The sequence below is a fragment of the Centropristis striata genome, chromosome 20, assembly GCF_030273125.1.
Source record: "Centropristis striata isolate RG_2023a ecotype Rhode Island chromosome 20, C.striata_1.0, whole genome shotgun sequence".
Taxonomy (NCBI): domain Eukaryota; kingdom Metazoa; phylum Chordata; class Actinopteri; order Perciformes; family Serranidae; genus Centropristis; species Centropristis striata.
In genome coordinates this window covers 18271495-18289239 of record NC_081536.1, presented here as the reverse complement: position 1 = coordinate 18289239, position 17745 = coordinate 18271495, and the positions used below count along the sequence as shown (strand labels likewise).

The 17745-nt window shown below is 42.1% G+C and overlaps 1 protein-coding gene across 1 annotated transcript; it reads left to right on the top strand.

Moving 5' to 3' along the window:
• Positions 1-3922: 3922 nt before the first annotated feature.
• ndnfl (neuron-derived neurotrophic factor, like) lies at positions 3923-15920 on the top strand. The gene is made up of 4 exons (XM_059358847.1): positions 3923-4003; positions 6537-6789; positions 8775-8899; positions 14035-15920. Exons 2-4 carry the CDS (start codon positions 6611-6613, stop codon positions 15483-15485), a joined length of 1755 nt encoding a protein of 584 aa, XP_059214830.1. The 5' UTR covers positions 3923-4003; positions 6537-6610; the 3' UTR covers positions 15486-15920.
• Positions 15921-17745: the final 1825 nt, after the last annotated feature.

Genomic DNA, 17745 nt, shown 5'->3' with positions numbered 1-17745 from the left:
ACTGGTTTCTCTGGACTAATTAGCCTTCAAATTTACCATGCCTGAAGGATGAGGGGGGTGAGAAAGAAAGATGTTGAGAAGAAGATGAAGAAAGGGGGAGCGATTTCAGCACTCGATGTGAGATGCAGATTCAGTGCAGACGCGAGGCAAACGAGGACTGCTCGCTCTACGTGTCATGCAGAAAGAAAGTGCATCATCATAAATATGAAAACAAGATGTTTTCAGATTTACACTCAGAAACTTTTCATAAAGTGCCACTGGTGGGCTGCAGTTTTCCTCGGTGTGAAAAACAAGTTTAAACTACAAGAAAAACAGGCATGAAGATGGAACAAAAGCAAAGGAGATTAACTGTATTGCACTGAGATGGAACAGTATGTGCTAATGATGAGTGACCTGCGGAACGGCTTGCTATTGGTCACGTCTTTCTTCTTCTAAATATAAAGTCCATGCCCCCACTACCACCTCTATCAACATCATTCTTCAACTGTTCCCTTATTCCCCAGGGACTACTTCCTTGCTACGGAAATAAAAATAAAATAAAATGAGCTGTTGGGGCCACCCTTGGAGGTCCAGCATAGCCTCCGCGCCTCCTCCTCTTCTTTGTGTGTCTTTATACCCCCCTTCCACTGTGCTAATAGATTCCCTCTTATTACTTCTGGACCACCATCTCCACCTTTCCATCCCCCCATCCAAACACAGAAAGGGCAGTTGTTGATTGATCCACCTAATCCTGCTTTACCTTCCTGTCCCCACACACACACACAGACACACAGTTCACCTCCACTCCGCCTGTCCTCCCCTGTCACACCCCATTTGGATATTAGAGGAGATAGATATCTGTGTGCCACCCACCTTCTAACCTTGTTCTCTCCCCTCCTCCTCCTCCTTTTGGTGCTGATCAGAGATCTGATCTGTGATGGCTTGCTTGCATCACTCTCTCTCACACATTCACACACATGCACACACACACACACTCTCCCAAGGGACTCTGACAGCACAGGAGCAGATGGGCGGCTGGTGATGACATGTTGTTAAAAATAAGGATTCCTGTTAACCCGTTGTCAGCTAGCACTCCCTCCCTCATGTCCCCCCGTTTCATCTCATCTCTCTCTGTCGATCCCTCTCTCTCTTCACTTTTACAACACTGCCATGCAGGGTATTACTCAGTACCACAGTCAACTAACTGTGGCAGTGAAAGCACGCAGCCTGAGACCCCCCGACCCCCAGAGCATGATATTTAATACATGGTTGTCATAAAGACGGCCCCTTGCATTATGCATGGCTTGTAAGCAGACATCAATAATAGATGAAAAGGCCAGTTTTGCAGTTTCTTTTCATGCAATTATGCCAAATGAAATTTTTACTCTCACTTTCTGTCGCTCTCTTTGCGGATGGAGTTTGTCCGGTGACCGTATGTTGATAAATTATTAAAAGGCAACACAAGAGGAGAGGAGCTATGCGGATCAAAAGAAATATTCAGGCCAGTCACGATGGCAGTGAAACAGAGAGAGGATGTGTGTGAGAGCTTGTGAGCGTGGGTCACCAAAGCTTGTGCATCAATTCCAGGTCTGACACATGTCCGACAGCTGTCCAAAGTCTTAAGAAAACAAACTACGCTTGTTTCTTCGATCAGTTTCTCCCCCCAACAAGCAGCATAAAAGTTGTTTGAACGCAGCTCATATACAAAGTTGTGTGTGTGCAGTAATCTCTCTAAGGTTAATCACCATCCAATCTTCAAAAGCAGCCGCCATATCGTGCTCTGCCAGACTGCCGACTTTCAGAACTTCTTAGGGACTGTAAAGTGGGCCAGTGAATGGAGAGAGGAAAACTGGTGGCTTTGAAAGAGAGTCCAGCCGCAGCAAAGGGTCCTCACTCAAAAAAAAAGACCAGTTGTGATATATTTATTAATAGCGCTCATGTGCCACATTTTTAATTCTTCTTTGAAGTGATGTTGCAGACAGAGATGGAGAGGAAAGGAGAGAGGGGGGTCTCTCAGATTTTAGCCTCTGGTCAGACAATATTCCCTCTGGGTGGAGTGGGTCCTATTCAGTGCGACCTCAATAGCCCTACACTGAAGTACCTGGTGAATGAGTGAGAAAAGGCCCCATCACAGACTGGAGGGGGGGAGTTAGCACACAATGTGGCGAGCCTCTTTCTATTTTCCTAATGATATTGATTAAAGAGCTCAGGAGAGAGAGCACCGTACATGAGGCCCACCATTGTGTGCAGATGAGAGGGCTGGGTGGGGTTGGAGAGCCACTGATATGAATGCCCTCAATCCTCTGAGATTTACACTTGAACTATAGGTAGAGGACATAAAGCCTTTAATATGGCTGTCCTATATACAGACTTTAAAGGTAGACTCGGCCTGGTGGATTTCCAGTTCATTACACTGTGCCTTCACTATAACATGCAGGGGGCACAGATTTTTAATTTTAACTCCACATAGCGGGGGATTTACTCTGAAACCAAGCCCCAGGGAGCAAAACAAGCTACATGAGAAAAATAAGTAGAGAGGGGTGTGAGGGGATTTATTGTAGTCCACACAGTAGGCATGAAGCTACAGTTAGCTTGGCTTAGCTTAGCACAAAGACTATAAACAGAGGGAAACAACTAGCCTGGCTCTGTCGCTCCCTGCCAAGTAATTGTCCCAAAGATATAGTTCAGTAAGACCTAAATTTATTCAACTTTTGTTTTTGCACAGATTAGACAAACAAGAAATAATGACTTACTGAGCCAGGCTAGCTGTTTGCACCTGTTTCCACACTTTTTGCTTTGCTTAATTAACCATGCCTAGCGTGCAGGCCAAACTTCTTATGTACTTTTTATTTTTGATGTTTTGTTTTGTTTGTATATTTATTTTGTTGCTGCTGTGGCACAAATATAATTGTTAGTGACACAACCAAGTGATATTGACTGTGTGCCTTGTTTTAATTTTTCAAAATGTCATATCCACAGGAAAAAACTTTCTCATTCTATTGATTTAATCGAAAAATATATATAAAGATTAAAAATGTGAATATTTAGCTGAACAAAAAGTTTCTTCAGCACTGTTTGAAAAATGTCAGAAGTCCAGTTTTATTTAATTTATAATGGTACATTTTTGAATTTATTTTCAAACCAGAAAGCACATTAAATACACTCATAAATCCATTTAGCGTCTGATAGGCCATTCTTATTTTTAAACATGTTAATTTAGAGGCAGTCTAAGCAGCTGATTGATGGAGCGATTAGGCCACAAAGACAAGGTAACCTACAACATGCTGTCTGAAGCCCCCTCCTAATATAGATGTTATCAGACCAGCCGGAGAATGGTTAATGTATTTAACTTTTACATCACCTCCCCTTTTCCTAATGCTGCTCTGACAACACAAACCCTTTCTCTCTCTCTTTCTCTCCTTCTCCTCATCACCACCCCCATCCAGCCCCCTCACACTCACCCACTCCTCGCTCCCTCGCTCTCAGATTGCACATACAGATACACAAACACGCACAATCACACATGAGCCCATTTGAATTGCAAGTGAGCTCTGTTCACTACCAGAGGAGGTAAACAGAGGGATCAAGTGAAAAGAACAGGAGGGGGAAGAAAAAAGAGCGGCAGAGGGAAAACGAGAAGAGGAGAGGGGGACACAGGCTCCACTGACTGGATGACTTTCACACAGTGTTTAGCAGGACAAGCCTCCACGTGTGAAGGACTGAGAGACAGAGAGTGAGGAGAGTGCCTAGGGAATCTTGCACCACAACAGGAGCTGGGACAGCCCTGAAGGGACACCTGAGCCCTGAAGAGACACCTCCTGAAGTAGGGAGTGAGCAGCACCCCATGGGAGACAGAGTCAGAGGAACACCCGACAGCAACCTGCTGTCGCTCCTCCTCTCCTCGCCACCGGCTCTCATCCCCTTCTCCTCCTCCTCCTCCTCCTCTTCCATCCTCGCTCCCTCTCTCATTTGATCCCATCCCTCACTCCCTGCGCAGGAGAGGGAGAGTGTGCACTGAGAGAAGGTAAGGGAGATGCATGCATGCATGTTGTTGTCCTTGCAGAGCATGTGTGTGTGAGAGTTGCGTCAGCGTCTCATATTTCAACTGGATGTGTAAGTCAGCAACTTGTTTCTTTGGATTAGTTCTTTGTGCGTTTTTTAAAAAGCTGAGACAGATGCAGGGCACTTTTCATTTGTTGCAGGATCGTTTTCATCTTGACAGCATGTTTAAAGGCTGTGCTCATCTGAGTATTTTATTGCTCACTGTGTCTGGCTTTTCTCTCTGACTGCCAATAATTCTCTTGTCATTTAAAAAAAAAAAGTAGGACTGTGATCACAGAGAAAAAGCAGATATAAAGAAAGGGCATGATACTGTACGAAAGTGCAAAAGATGCGGACAAAAACAGACTGAAAGTAAGGAAGGGTTAATTTATTCAAATGTACATGCAGCGAGGTAGAAAATCAGCCGTAAAATCCTATCAAGTTCCATGGATATTGCATTTTTCCCCGCCATCATCTCATCAACCCCCACCTTGGACCACAGGCCAGTTCTTTGCCCACAGTAGTTTGGGGGGACAGCGGATCCTGCAGGGACCACCCCATGCCATTTAATCTGTCCCTGCCCACAGATAACAGAAGGCAGATGGTGCTGCCAGAGCACAGGGAGATAGAAGATAGTGAAAACAATGTGCGGACACATAGCACGCAGCACTCAACCTGTCCCTCTGAAACTGAGCCTGCATCAACTTCTAAACGAGGGGGCCAAATGAAGTGAAAAGCAGGCAGGAAAAGAAGAGCAGAGAGAGAAAGAAAAAGAGAAACAGAGCAAGGATGAAATATCTTTAATTAAAACCCAACTGAATGCAGTCTGTTGGCTGTCTGGGATAAACATAATGGAAAGAGGAAACTCATCTAAAAGAGAAAAAAAAAGCAGAAAGTGAGCCGGACCATCAAAGTCATGAGCGCCTGTGTTTAAAGGGGAGTGCGTATTTATTTATAGAGGGCGGTGGTTAAGTTCACTAAGCTCCCTCTCTCTGTAAGACCCAGCCTTTTTGCCTTATGAAAATTCAATTGGCCATAATTTGCTGAGGAGCCATATGCATATTTTATCAGCGGGTGCGTTTTGAAGAAGCAAGCCCGCCAAGCTTTTTTTTTTTCCGTCTTCATTTTTATCAAGACTAAATGATGGGGAGTGTGAGGTTGTGCAGCCGTCTGGTAATATGTGACACATTAGAACCCATTCGACATGGGGGCTAAAGTAAACACCAATCAGTTTCGTGTGTCTGGCTAAAACACCGAAACAAATTTAATGGAACCTTGTTGCATGGCAATAATATTTTTTTTCCTCTCCTGATTCCAACCCTCTCTTTTGCAGTTGCACTTTCTCCTCTTCCTCTCTCCGTCTCCTTCCCTCTAATTACTCCGGGATCCAACATCCTCCTCTTCTTTCTCTCCATTTCCACAGCCTTCTCTTCCTCAGCCTCCCCTTCCTCTCTTCCCTCCCTCCCATTTGAATCTGCCTCTCTCCCACTGCATGTCTCTCAGTTAAAGCTTTATGGGTCGTTCACTCCCCTCATTCTTTGCAAGGATAATGAGCAGGCGCCTCTGTGCGACTTTGTAGCTGTGCGACGGTTTGTGAGTTTGAATCTCTGCGCGTCCCGGGGCCCGAAAGACTCAGATGTACCTTCTGTAGCCGCCTCCATGGTTCCACTGTGATTGTCATCTGATCTATAGGGCACAGCACTGACATAATACACCTTGTTAAAGGAAGGCAGGGAGTGTGTTTGTGAAGTCTCTGTGACTTTGAACAAATGTGTTTTCTCTGGGGAGCAGGAACACTGGGACCTGTAATCATCCGATCCACTATCACTAAATCATAACCACACACACAATCCCACACCCGTATATAAATACACACAGGAGAACGACAGGAGATAGAAAAACACTAATAGAGTGTAAAAGAAAAATAGAATAAAAGACGGAAAGAACGAGAAAAATCTGATACAAGCTCTTGTTAGGTGTAGCGTTTATGTATGCTGATTGGATCTGACTGCATCAGAGCACCTCCAGGTGTTGTTTGTGTACCTCTCTCCACATCAGCATGGCATCACTTTCCTCCTGATAAAATGGCTGCTAATACCCATGATGAAAGATATTTGGAGAAAAGATTCATTTGAACCCCCTCCCCCGACTAAAAATAGAAATGTAGATGTAAAGACATTGACTTCAGAGTGATATTAGCAACCCACTTCACACTTTGAAAAGTAGTGCGATTTTTAACAGTGTCAAGCTGTGCTATACACACATATCCCAGAGTAATATAGCATGGCAATTTTTATTCCACTGCATGAATAATTCTGTCTGAATAGGATAGGATGTTTCTTCATATCAATGAATCATCAGCCGCTACAGCTCTTTAGTGTCTGTGTGAATGGTACAGTAGAAATTCAACCAAGTGTGTTTGAGCGCAGCACTATGCGTGTGTGTGTGTGTGTGTGTGTGTGTGTTACTGGTGGGCTCTGATTGATGTTCCTGACCTTTCCACCATGCGTCCGCAGAGCTCGGGAGATATCTAAGACGTGGTGACTGAGGAAAGTCAAAGAGTGAAAGAGACAGAGAGCAAGAAGCAGCCATGGCACTCATGTCCTTGTCCTGGTGTCTCGGTGCAGCCTTGGCTTTGTTCTGTGGCACTTCGTGGCCCCAGGTGCACTCAGCCCTGGCACCTGAGAATGAGGTGCCACTTCGTCCGACGACATGGTTCCCAGAAGGAAAGATCACCTCCGTAACTCTCCCCAAAGGACGGACTCGCAGGTAGGGTAACAGATGGGATGGGGGAAAGGTATGAAGCAATACGCTTTCATGTTGTTGGTTGCCTTAAGCCTGCAACTAACAAGAACTGTCAAAGCTGCTCAATCTAATCAAATATTTAGAGTCATTTTTAATTGTCTACTCTAGTGATTCTGGACTTTTACTACTACCTTCTGCCGTTAACAAGGATTTTGTAAAACACATTTTGAGCAGATCAATGATACTTCTACAATGTTGCAAGTAAAAGCTATGCATTACAATTTTTTACTGATACTATTTAAGACAGGTACAGACTCGAGTCACATTACTTGGACCTGAACAAGTCACAGATTTGATTACTTTAGACTCGACAAAAACTTTTGACTTTAAAATACTTGATACCTTCCCCAAAAGCCAAAGATTAAAAAATATATAATTTAAAAATGTGCCACCAATCAATTCATTTACTGAATTCATGTCCATGATTAGTTACTTACTTTAATTACCAGCGAGTTGACACTTAATGAAATAAAAGTAAAGTAAGTAAAGAAAAAAAAACATTTTCAAAACCACACTAAATGACTCCCTAAAGTGACAGTTTAAACTAAAATGTATATGAAAAACTCAACAATAATGTCTCTTTCCAGAAATGATGAGCCTAGGAACTATTTTCTCTCTAGTTTTCATACACAAACTGCTGTGAAATAATCCACAGAGTGTGTTATTATAAGCCATATAGTCCTAATATATTCAAGAAAAAGCAGACATCTCTACGGTTGATATCTCAAGGTTAGAAGCAAAATAATCAACTTTGATTTTGGGATGAACTGTCGATTTAGCAGTAAAAGAGTTAAAAGAAAAGAACAGATTTGTCCTCATTTGCAGTTCATTGAAGAAGCATGAATAAATCTTGAGGCCTGCTCATCAGATTTGCCCTTGTTTCCACTTCAATACCAAGTCACCAGCCATCCACCAACCACCTTTTTGGAGACAGTGGCTGATTCCAGCACCACTGTAGCGAGAGCGAGAGGAAGTGGAGCCCATTTGGCCTGAACCCTGCACACCAGTGCCAGTGCTCGCTTTCTGAAACTGGGAGCTGAAAATTGCGAAATGCATCTCCCTGTGTGCTGCAGTCTGTCCACCAGTGCAGTCATGCAGAACCGCACGGCAAATAATGGAGGGAAAACACAGATTCGGAAATTAATCACTCTATTAAATAAGCGGCAAAGCGCCCTTGAGAATGAAAGTGTCGCACATCTGTTTGGAAACAACCACCATCTGCACAGAATCATGAATAATGATGTTTGTCAGGACGGAGAACAAATATTTATAAACAAATAACCACAGTTGCTTAATTTTCATGAAGGGTAACAAGCTGTGAAGTAATGACATGTTACATAACTGTTTGTGTTTAAATGAGACAGACTTCTTGTATTCAGACACCCTTGTGGAGGTGAACAGTTCAACATTGACTCATTAGTTTAAAACAGGGATTGTCTGAATTAAAATAAGACCGCAGCAGGAATGTAAAATGTCCTTTCACTGTCACCTAAAATGCAAATCTGTAATCCAACATGCAATAACACTGTCCTTAAACGCTTGATCATAATAGGGGACTTAAGAGTTTCAATGCTAAGCACGATCCCAGATAGTTACAGCAAACAGGCAGATATCCATCTGGAATTGTCAATGCAGCCTTATCATCTGATTCCCAGGTCACCTCTCTTGATCTGATATCAAATGACTGATCAGCATGTAGGCAAATGGAAAGAGGGCAACTTGCATGTTGAAATCTTCATGCTTTCCGAAAGCAAAATTATCACCCGGCCACTGTATCTGCAAATCATCCAACATAATGAAAGAATGTTGCACAGTATGCACCGCAAGATATCTTGTCTTCTCATCCATCACCTCACAGCTGAATCGAAACAGGACGTTATCTTTTTGACATTCCCTGTGATGAATCAAACAACTTCTTTCCACGGTTATCTGTGGTGTTTTCTCCACAGGCTATACTTCACACTGAAGAAGAAGGCCCCGGCAATGTCGGTGACTGTCAGCCCCTGTGACCTCCCTATCGAGTGGAGCTTGGCAGCCCGCACCCTGAAGGACAAACCCCTCAAGAGCCTGCAGTGTGAGTGAACAGTAGGACCACAACCTGCACCTTCAGGCACTCACTTTACCCTGAAGATCATCTCTCCTTCACGCTAAGACGATCAATTAGATATTATCATCACTACATAACAGATAGGGGATTTGGTAGAGGGCAATGACTCTAATCTTACTTAATTTTGTTTTTGTACAAGCCACTTTACTTTTTGGAAGAAGATGTTTTTACAAGAAGTTGTAGGCTACAGGTAGGTCTACAACTCACACTGTGTAGAAAATAATGTAGTCACAGTAATATTACCCACTGATTTGTGAACTCCGGCTTTGAAGCATTGAGTTTGGCATTTCAGTCCTCACCATCCTGTTTTTTTTGTCTGGCACAAACTGGAGGTAGTAGATAAAGCTAGATAGCTAACTAACTTGGTTACCAATCAAAATGAACAGCCAACCCATTAAGTCAAGTGTGTTTGTGTCCAACCCATTTTATACAGTCTATGGTCCAACCGAACATTTCTATATTTATAAAATGTACTATGATGAATTGATAACACACTGAACAGGTCAAAGTTTTAATTTTAAGGTAAAAACAAACAGTGTGCCGTGGTAGTAACATGCCAGTCACAAGGTAGCTCTTCCCTAAAACATACCCTGCTTTGTCGTCTATTTTACTCTAAATGGGACCATAATGTACAGAATGAACATCGTGCTGGATTGAAGAAGACTTGAAACTAGCGACTGAGACGATAATCTCATTAGGAAAATGTTTTCTAAGGTGAGAAATTATTTTCAACAAACTTAATTTTACAAACACTGGAGTCGCCCCCTGCTGGTCATTACATAGAATACAGGTTTAAATTACTTCGACATTGGGACCACTGCAGTAGTAAAAATGATAGACCTATTAGAAGTAATATAATCTATATCAGTTTTACATTGCTTGTTTGCCCTTTGGTGTTCGAAGCCTGGAGGTCATAGCTTTAGTTTACCACTGACATTATATCACGTTTAAAGACTAATAAACTGAGGCCCCGTTTACACAAGGATGCTTGCGGGTAAAAACGACAAAATATTTTATCGGAACTGCCTTTCGTTTAGACGGTGACGCCGTTTTTTGGGCTTAAAAACGCAAAAATCTGAAACCACCTTCCAAAGTGGAAAAGTTGAATACGCTCCGCCGTAGCGTGTCCGTCTACACTGCCAAGACGCAAAACTCTGCTCAGATCTGCTCACGTCACGTACACATTTACGTCACATACATGCCCCAGTACAGGAAAATAAACAAACATGTGGGATTATTTCCATGCGTCGGACCTTCAAGCTGCTCTGGCAGCTCTAATAAACTTACAGGAGTCTTTCCACCAAATGTACAGGATATGTACAGATAGTATTAGTGAACAGAGAAGGATCTGTAATTACCTCTATCACATTTTGGATGCACCGATTGGTCGGAGGCGAGCCAGACGGCTTTGGACCTGGGAGATCTAGTGGATGGTGGATAACTTTGTGGAAGGAGTAGCTGATGAAAATACGTGGTGTGAAAACTTACACATGCCCAAAGATGCTCTTATCGCTTTAAGTGATGCCGCCTGGCATGCATACAATCCAATTCCACACACTTTTGCGTCACCGTATGCGCGGATTAAAAAGTGAAGACGCAACGCCATTTTTGCGTCTTCTGTTCAGACCGTCATCATGTAAACGTAGCCTGATTCCCTTCCACAAGACATATCACAACTGAGGCCTTTTTTTTTTGAAGAGCGACTGTCTCCAAATTTTTTCTTTCACAAAAGTGACAAATGCTCAGGGTGAATACTTACAACCTCTTCACCCTGAGCAAATAAGCACATTGTACTTTAAAAAAAAGCACAGGAAATGCTATATATTTTTCATAAATGCCACCTACAATCTCTGACAAGGACAGAGACAGTGAGTGTAATCGTATCTGGTTGTCACATTGCCATTAATTTTAAATGAGGCTTTCAAAGTCTCATAAAACACACACATCAACGGAAAAGCACTGCCAACTTCTGATTCAAAAATTGACTAAACAATCAAATAAAATTGAGCTCTTAGTCTGCAATATTTTGTGCTTAGTAAACCAAACAAATCAAATAACTCAGTAGATTAAAACATGCAATGGAACAACAGAATAACAAAATGGCTTCAAGCTAAAGCCAGGACAAGAAGTGCTCAGTTTAAATCAAAGTAATTAAATGTATAATCTAAAAAGTTGTGTATTTCCGGAAAATATGCCATCGAAAGTTCCATGAGCACTTTTACAAGTTAACTAAACCAGCTTCTCTACATGGTAAAATAACATTATGAAGTTATAAAATGACACATGAATCATTCAGACACTGAGCTTGTGGGTCCCCATCGCCAGCCTGAATTATTCACTTTGATTCTGTAACATTTGGTCTCATTTGAGGAGCGACATCTCGAATAGCGAGACAGTGAAGATGAGGGGTTACAGGTTTTTTTTTTCGGGTTTACTTGCTGGTTGCATCACTCAAGTGAAGAGCGTGTACTTCAAAATGACAACACTTGAGGTATGAATGAAAACACTAGCAACCATTTTTAAAGTGGCAATTGACATTGTGTTTATGTATTTGTTTATTTATGAGGTGATTAGTTTCTTTATATCAGCCAGCTCGTGTGCAATCTTTTGTTCTTGTTTTAAACAATTTGCGGTGCAAATTAGCGGCAAACCCCCAGAATCCTTTTCAAAGTGAAATACTGTGTGCTCCTCATGTATAACTGTGTTCACAAACCAGAAAACAGAGTAGAAAGAGAATTTCTGTTATTATGGTCTTCCGGTTATGTCTGTCCAATTACAGTTGGTGTTCACTGAATCGCGCTACTTTCTTCAACTTAATTAGGGCCTCGGGGCAATCGCACCGAGCACTACTGTTATACTGTGGATTTCTTCTTATTCCTCTTGCGGACGCAATTTCGTCCCGCTACTAGTCAAAAAATTATACAAATTATATTTCAAAACGTGTGGTTTGATCGGGATCGGTGTGCTATTACTTTTCTCTATGGAATACGAATTTTTCGCGACGTAAGTCGCGAAAAACTGCCCAAAATTTTGCATTGAAATGAATGGGACGGCCGAAAGAAAATTAGCAAAAAATAACATTAATTGAAGATTTTCAGACGTCTACTAGAGACTCCATTTAAACTTTAAACAGTAGACACAAGTCTTATGTATTGGTGTATTAATTTGCATTTCGATAGGTCATATAGTTTTTTATCAATCCCTGTTCAATGACCATGATCATTTTTGGAGAAATTCTGAGATTATAATGGGTGTGTATTGCACGGAATGTTCGTGTCAGAGTGTGTGATGTCATCGCTCAGAGTGTAGAGGGAGAGGTAAAACTGTCAAAAAATAAATTTGAAAACTACGCTCCAGGCCGCAAATTCCACTCTACAGAAATAATTTATACATAGAAATGTAGGAAAATTTGTCTTCTCACTCACAATCCTCTGGTAAAGCTGTCAGAGTTATAGTTTGGGCGTACGACGCAAAGATGCGCCACCAAAACCACCAACAGCCTCATTGGGTCCCATATTAAAAACGCATTTAACTGTTTTTTTAGATCGCTCTAACAAAGCTGTTTTTTCATTTTTCTTAAAAAAAAAAACATATGTAGAGGTTCAGGAAGAACTCAGGACGCTCAAAGTGAAGTCGGATCAATGATAGGTATTATGGTTTTGCCAAAAATGCTTTCTGTTCAAGGCCAGAAATTTCACTCTGCCCACCTCTGGCTGCTGTCACTCTGCCAGAAGATTCCACAGCTGTTAATTCCGTTGATTGCTCTGCTCTGATTGGTCGACCCCAAGGCTTTGATGCTTTGATGTGATTACAGTTACAGATACACGCACGCACACACACACACACACTGGTCATTTAATGTAATAACAGTTAAAGATACACGCACGCACACACAAACTGGTCATTTAATGTATTAAAGATACACGCACGCACACACACACAATGGTCATTTAATGTAATATCAGTTAAAGATACACGCACACACACACACACTGGTCATTTAATGTAATAACAGTTAAAGATACACGCACGCACACACACACTGGTCATTTAATGTAATAACAGTTAAAGATACACGCACGCACACACACACTGGTCATTTAATGTAATATCAGTTAAAGATACACGCACGCACACACACACACTGGTCATTTAATGTAATAACAGTTAAAGATACACGCACGCACGCACACACGCACGCACGCACACACACACGCGCGCGCGCATAAGCGCGCACACTCCTCCAGATACAAATGTTTCACACACACACACACACACATTTTGAGGTTAAAGGGCATAGGTTGCTGTATAAATAAATACTTGAAGAGGAATAGTATCATAACATTACTAGTATTAATTGTTTGAAATCTTTGAAGAATCTCATCATAGTGTACACACACCGGCAGTAGCCCCCGTGGCCCTTTCAAAATTTCCCCCAGAGGAAATTTTCTAGTTATAAACTGTTGTTGCAAATACTTGTGTTTCAAAAGTTTGAATACTGGATGCACAGGGTTGGGAATAATGGAACATTATTTAAGTATTATTTATTATAACATTTACCAATTTATATTGGTGGTATTCTGAATACAATTACTGTCTTTAAAAACAGATTACTTGTTGCTTTGTTTGTCTGTTTGTCAGCAGAATTACGTAAGCACTACAAGCCTGATTTTCATGAAACTTGGTAAAAGGGTGTAGCAAAAGTATTTTAAATACATTTATTTGAGTAATCTAATTCAATATGTTACAAAAAAAAATTATTCAGTAAACTGTATAATATACATTAAAAGAAACCCTTCCAACACTGTTTGCAATATATCTCCAATTTCACTGAAAAATCAGTGTCTGTGCTCTGGAAGCTGCAAGTCTCTACATCACGCTTGTGCTAACTTCATACTTTTGCTTTTTAATGTCAATGTCTTACAGAAGAGCACAGAGAAACTTTCCCCCTTTATGTGAAAACAGCCTTCTAGTGTGCTCTACTCACGCAATACTCTGCACAGTGAAGGTCAAACATCCAAGTGAAAGAACAATAAGCAAAACACATTGAAATGATCAAATGTTTATGATTATATTTTCATTTTATATTTCTTTTCTCACAGGGAGCACCAAAAAGAGTATGCCTGAGGTGTGGTGGCGAGGTCCTGGCTCTGAGGAGAAAATGTACAGCTTCACAGGCAGTACAGTTGACACCTACAGGGGTCCTTCCCATCCCCATGTTTCCATCTACATCCTGAGGCTGCGCTCCAAACAGCAGAACAGCAGAGCTACAGTGTACTTCCATGAAGGCCTGGGCCCCTCAGGCGCATTCCCTTTGCTCCCGGCTGACCCTCGAGCTCACACATTAGGTGTAGGCATGACCAGTGTCACCCTCAGCTGGGCGCCGAGTGCCTCCATCACCAGCCTCCCACAGACGCAGAAAAGTTATGATTACTGTGTCCTTGTCAACTCTCAGCAAAACTACCCGAGTCTTTGTGCTGCACGAGAGAGCATAAGGAAAAAGCAAGACCAGAAAGAGGAAAAGAAGGAGAGGGGGAGGAGAGTGACAGTGTGGCCAATTTTAAAGGAGTGGTGGTGGCAGCAGTGGGACTCTTATCCTGAAGCTCAGACTCCACCTTCCTCCCTTGCTGATGAGTATGCTGACCTCCAGTGTGCGTGTCAGGGGACAGAGAGTGTTTGCACCGTCTCTGAGCTCCTGCCTGACACCCAGTATTACTTTGACGTTTTCGTGATTGACAGGCTGAACGGGACCAGCATGCCGTACAAGGGGACATTTGCTCGAACGCACGAGGAGGCACGGCCAGCGATCATAACGCTAAGAGAAGGGGAGCTGAGGTGGGTGACCTTCCGCGACAGAGGCTCCAACTCAGAGCAGTTCTTCAGCTTCCGTCCTCGGGGCTGGCAACAGAGTGGCCTCCTCACTTTGCAGAGCTGCGGTGGAGGTGAAAAGATCAAGGTGACCGTGTCCAGTAAAGGTCAGGTTTTGACCTCGCAGGGTGTGGGGGGAGATTTAGTGCACATTTGGCTCCAGGGAAGTCAGTCATATCTCATCCACTTGGAAAGAGAAGGAAGTATCACTGGCCAGATCTCTGCTGCTGCAGACCCAGCTCTACCAGCAGGCCTGATGGCTTCTGTTAAAATGCAGACCTCCTCAGCCTACCACCGCAGAGGTGTCCCATCTCTGCCCTCCACCTTGCAGATAAAATCCTTCAACCGGTTGCGTGGTTGCAACAGTGTCACTCTGGCGTGGATGGGCACAGAGGAAAGAAGCTTGTACTGTGTGTACCGTAGAAAGCTGGGAGACCGCGAAGCAGAGGCAGGGGGGGCGTCAGCTCTAACTGCGCCCTGTCTGGGACCAGAGTCCCGCTCTGATACCGAGAGGGTTCTCTGCAAGTATTTCCAGGAGCTGAATCCTCGGCGGGCCGTCACTACAGCTGTGATCGGGGGCCTGGAGCCAGGGATGGCCTATGTGTTTGATGTCTATCTAATGAGACGCTGGGGGATCCCTATCAAGTACGCCAGCAAGATGGTGAAGACCAGGAAGGAGTGCTGAGCTGCCGCCCCCTACAGGAGGTTTTTGGACTGTCCCAGATGGGGTGAAAATGCATCGGCCATGGACATGCTGTAGAGACTGACCATGAGAGCGAAGCCATTTGACTGTTGTGGAGAGACTGTTACCATAACAAGGACATATTCCCCCTGGAGGAGTGATGGTTTTATTCAAACTCCACTTGGAACAAGTGGATGGAAAGCATATGAGAAGGATCTGCACACCAGCAAACGTTCATAACATTTACAATACAACTCTTGTGCTTTTGTCATTTTGTTTTTCATTGTTGATCATGATAATGATGTGCCAGTTGTCCAAGTGCTTATTTTGTGTCAGAGTACAAAGGACATAGGTTTGTGATGACAGAACGTCAACACAAAAACAACAACAGAGACTGTGCCAAATATGCAACAGAAACAGATGGGGCAATAATTGGATAACATCTGAGACAGGGGGTTTGCAGTGTATATCTTCAGTGCTGCATATTGTACAGGCTTATAAACACAGATGGGTGCAATCTACAGATGCTTAGTTCAAAGTCAGTGTGTATCTTTGTGTACTGCTTTCGCATGAAGCAGTGAAAAATACTTAGTGACTTGCCTCATTGTCTTTGATGTATTCTTGTGCTGCTTCAAACGCACCAATAAATACTAGGGTATCTGTAAATTCTTGACTGAGTGATGCGTGTATGTATACTGGACTGTCAAATTAGATTTCTTACTACCAAATTGTTTTCAGATAGCTTCCACTTTTACTGTAATAGATGTTTAATCGTGCAGCTCAGTCCTATAGTAATTTGAAATTTAATTCCAGGGAGAATGTGTTTGTGTGTGTAAATGTGTTTATTTTAGTAGCCAGATGGAGCTGCTTTGAAAAGACTCAAAGGAATCTTAAATAATGTTTCCGATAGAATTACTGTGGCTTGAATTAGTCCTGCCTTGTCAGGTTATTATCTCTCTTAAAGACATTTCTGTCCTTACTGGCCATCAAATAATTTCTATACTACACTGTATATTTACCAAATAGCAACCCTGAGGAGTCAGATCAAATATGACCTCAGTACATAATTACACAATTTTAGTAGTTTCATTTTGATACTTTTGAAATAGTTAAATAATTGATATACAAATAAACATTATCTAAAGAAGATAGGTAACTAAGTAAAATAACAAATATGTGCAGAGATAATGTATTGTTTCTTCAGTCTTTAAAAAAAATAGCTTAAACGAAAGGTTGTTTTTTTCATTAGCTATTAATGTGCTGATTTTTTTTACCTAATTAATCAATTCATAATTCAGTCTATAAAATTGTATAATATTGTAAACAATGTCCATCCCTGTTTCTCAAAGTCTAAGGTGATGACTTTAAATGTCTCGTTTTGGCAGTCAAAACCCAAAGATATTTAGTTAAATATGATATAAAACATACAAAAGAAGGATAATGCCATATTTGAGACCCTGGGTGGGAAAATCCTGTAAATATATTGGATTTATGAATTAATGGGCTTATTTCAAGTGAACCAACAACTCGACCCTCTTTCATGTTTTCCAAGTATATGGCTTCTCACCTGTGTAGTTGTGACTACAACTGGAACCTATGTGGTGCAGTGATCCATCTTTTCCTCTTCATGTTCTTAGATTATTTTAGATTATAATTAGATTAGCTAGATTTTAAATAAATACCACATTTTGAAATTGTATGGCGTCTCACCTGAGTGTCGTGGATTATCAAGTTCCTAGTCCTGCAAATTAACCTGACTTTGGATAAGCGGTTAAGGATAATGCCAAAATGAATTAAGTATCAAGTTACTGTTAGATTTGAGTTAGATTTTCCACCAAAATTTGCAAGTATATGATTTCTCACCTGTGTGGATTCCCATGTAACTATTCAATGTTGCATTTCTAATTGATGCTGAATCTCCTAATCTCACTCACCTCCTTTATGATGTTTGCTACACATGAGTTGTGATCGAGGAGCTGGTGGGCATTTTTTGGTTCTGGTTCACTGTGGTTGCTTTCCTCATCAGCAGGAGTCACCATAAAGGTCTCCTGTCTCTTAAAAAGTTGCTCTCCCTCCTGACTGGTGCAGAGTTTCTCCTGTACCTAATACATCTGTGGAGGCTCTTGGTCCAAACTTTTCCTCTCCTGCATACAGTGCTGCTGGTGGTGGTGGTCAGCCAGAACCTCCTCTTGCTGTGGGAGCTCTAGAGGGACAGACAACAACAAAAATAAACTGTGATAGAAAGAATCAAGTGAATATTTGT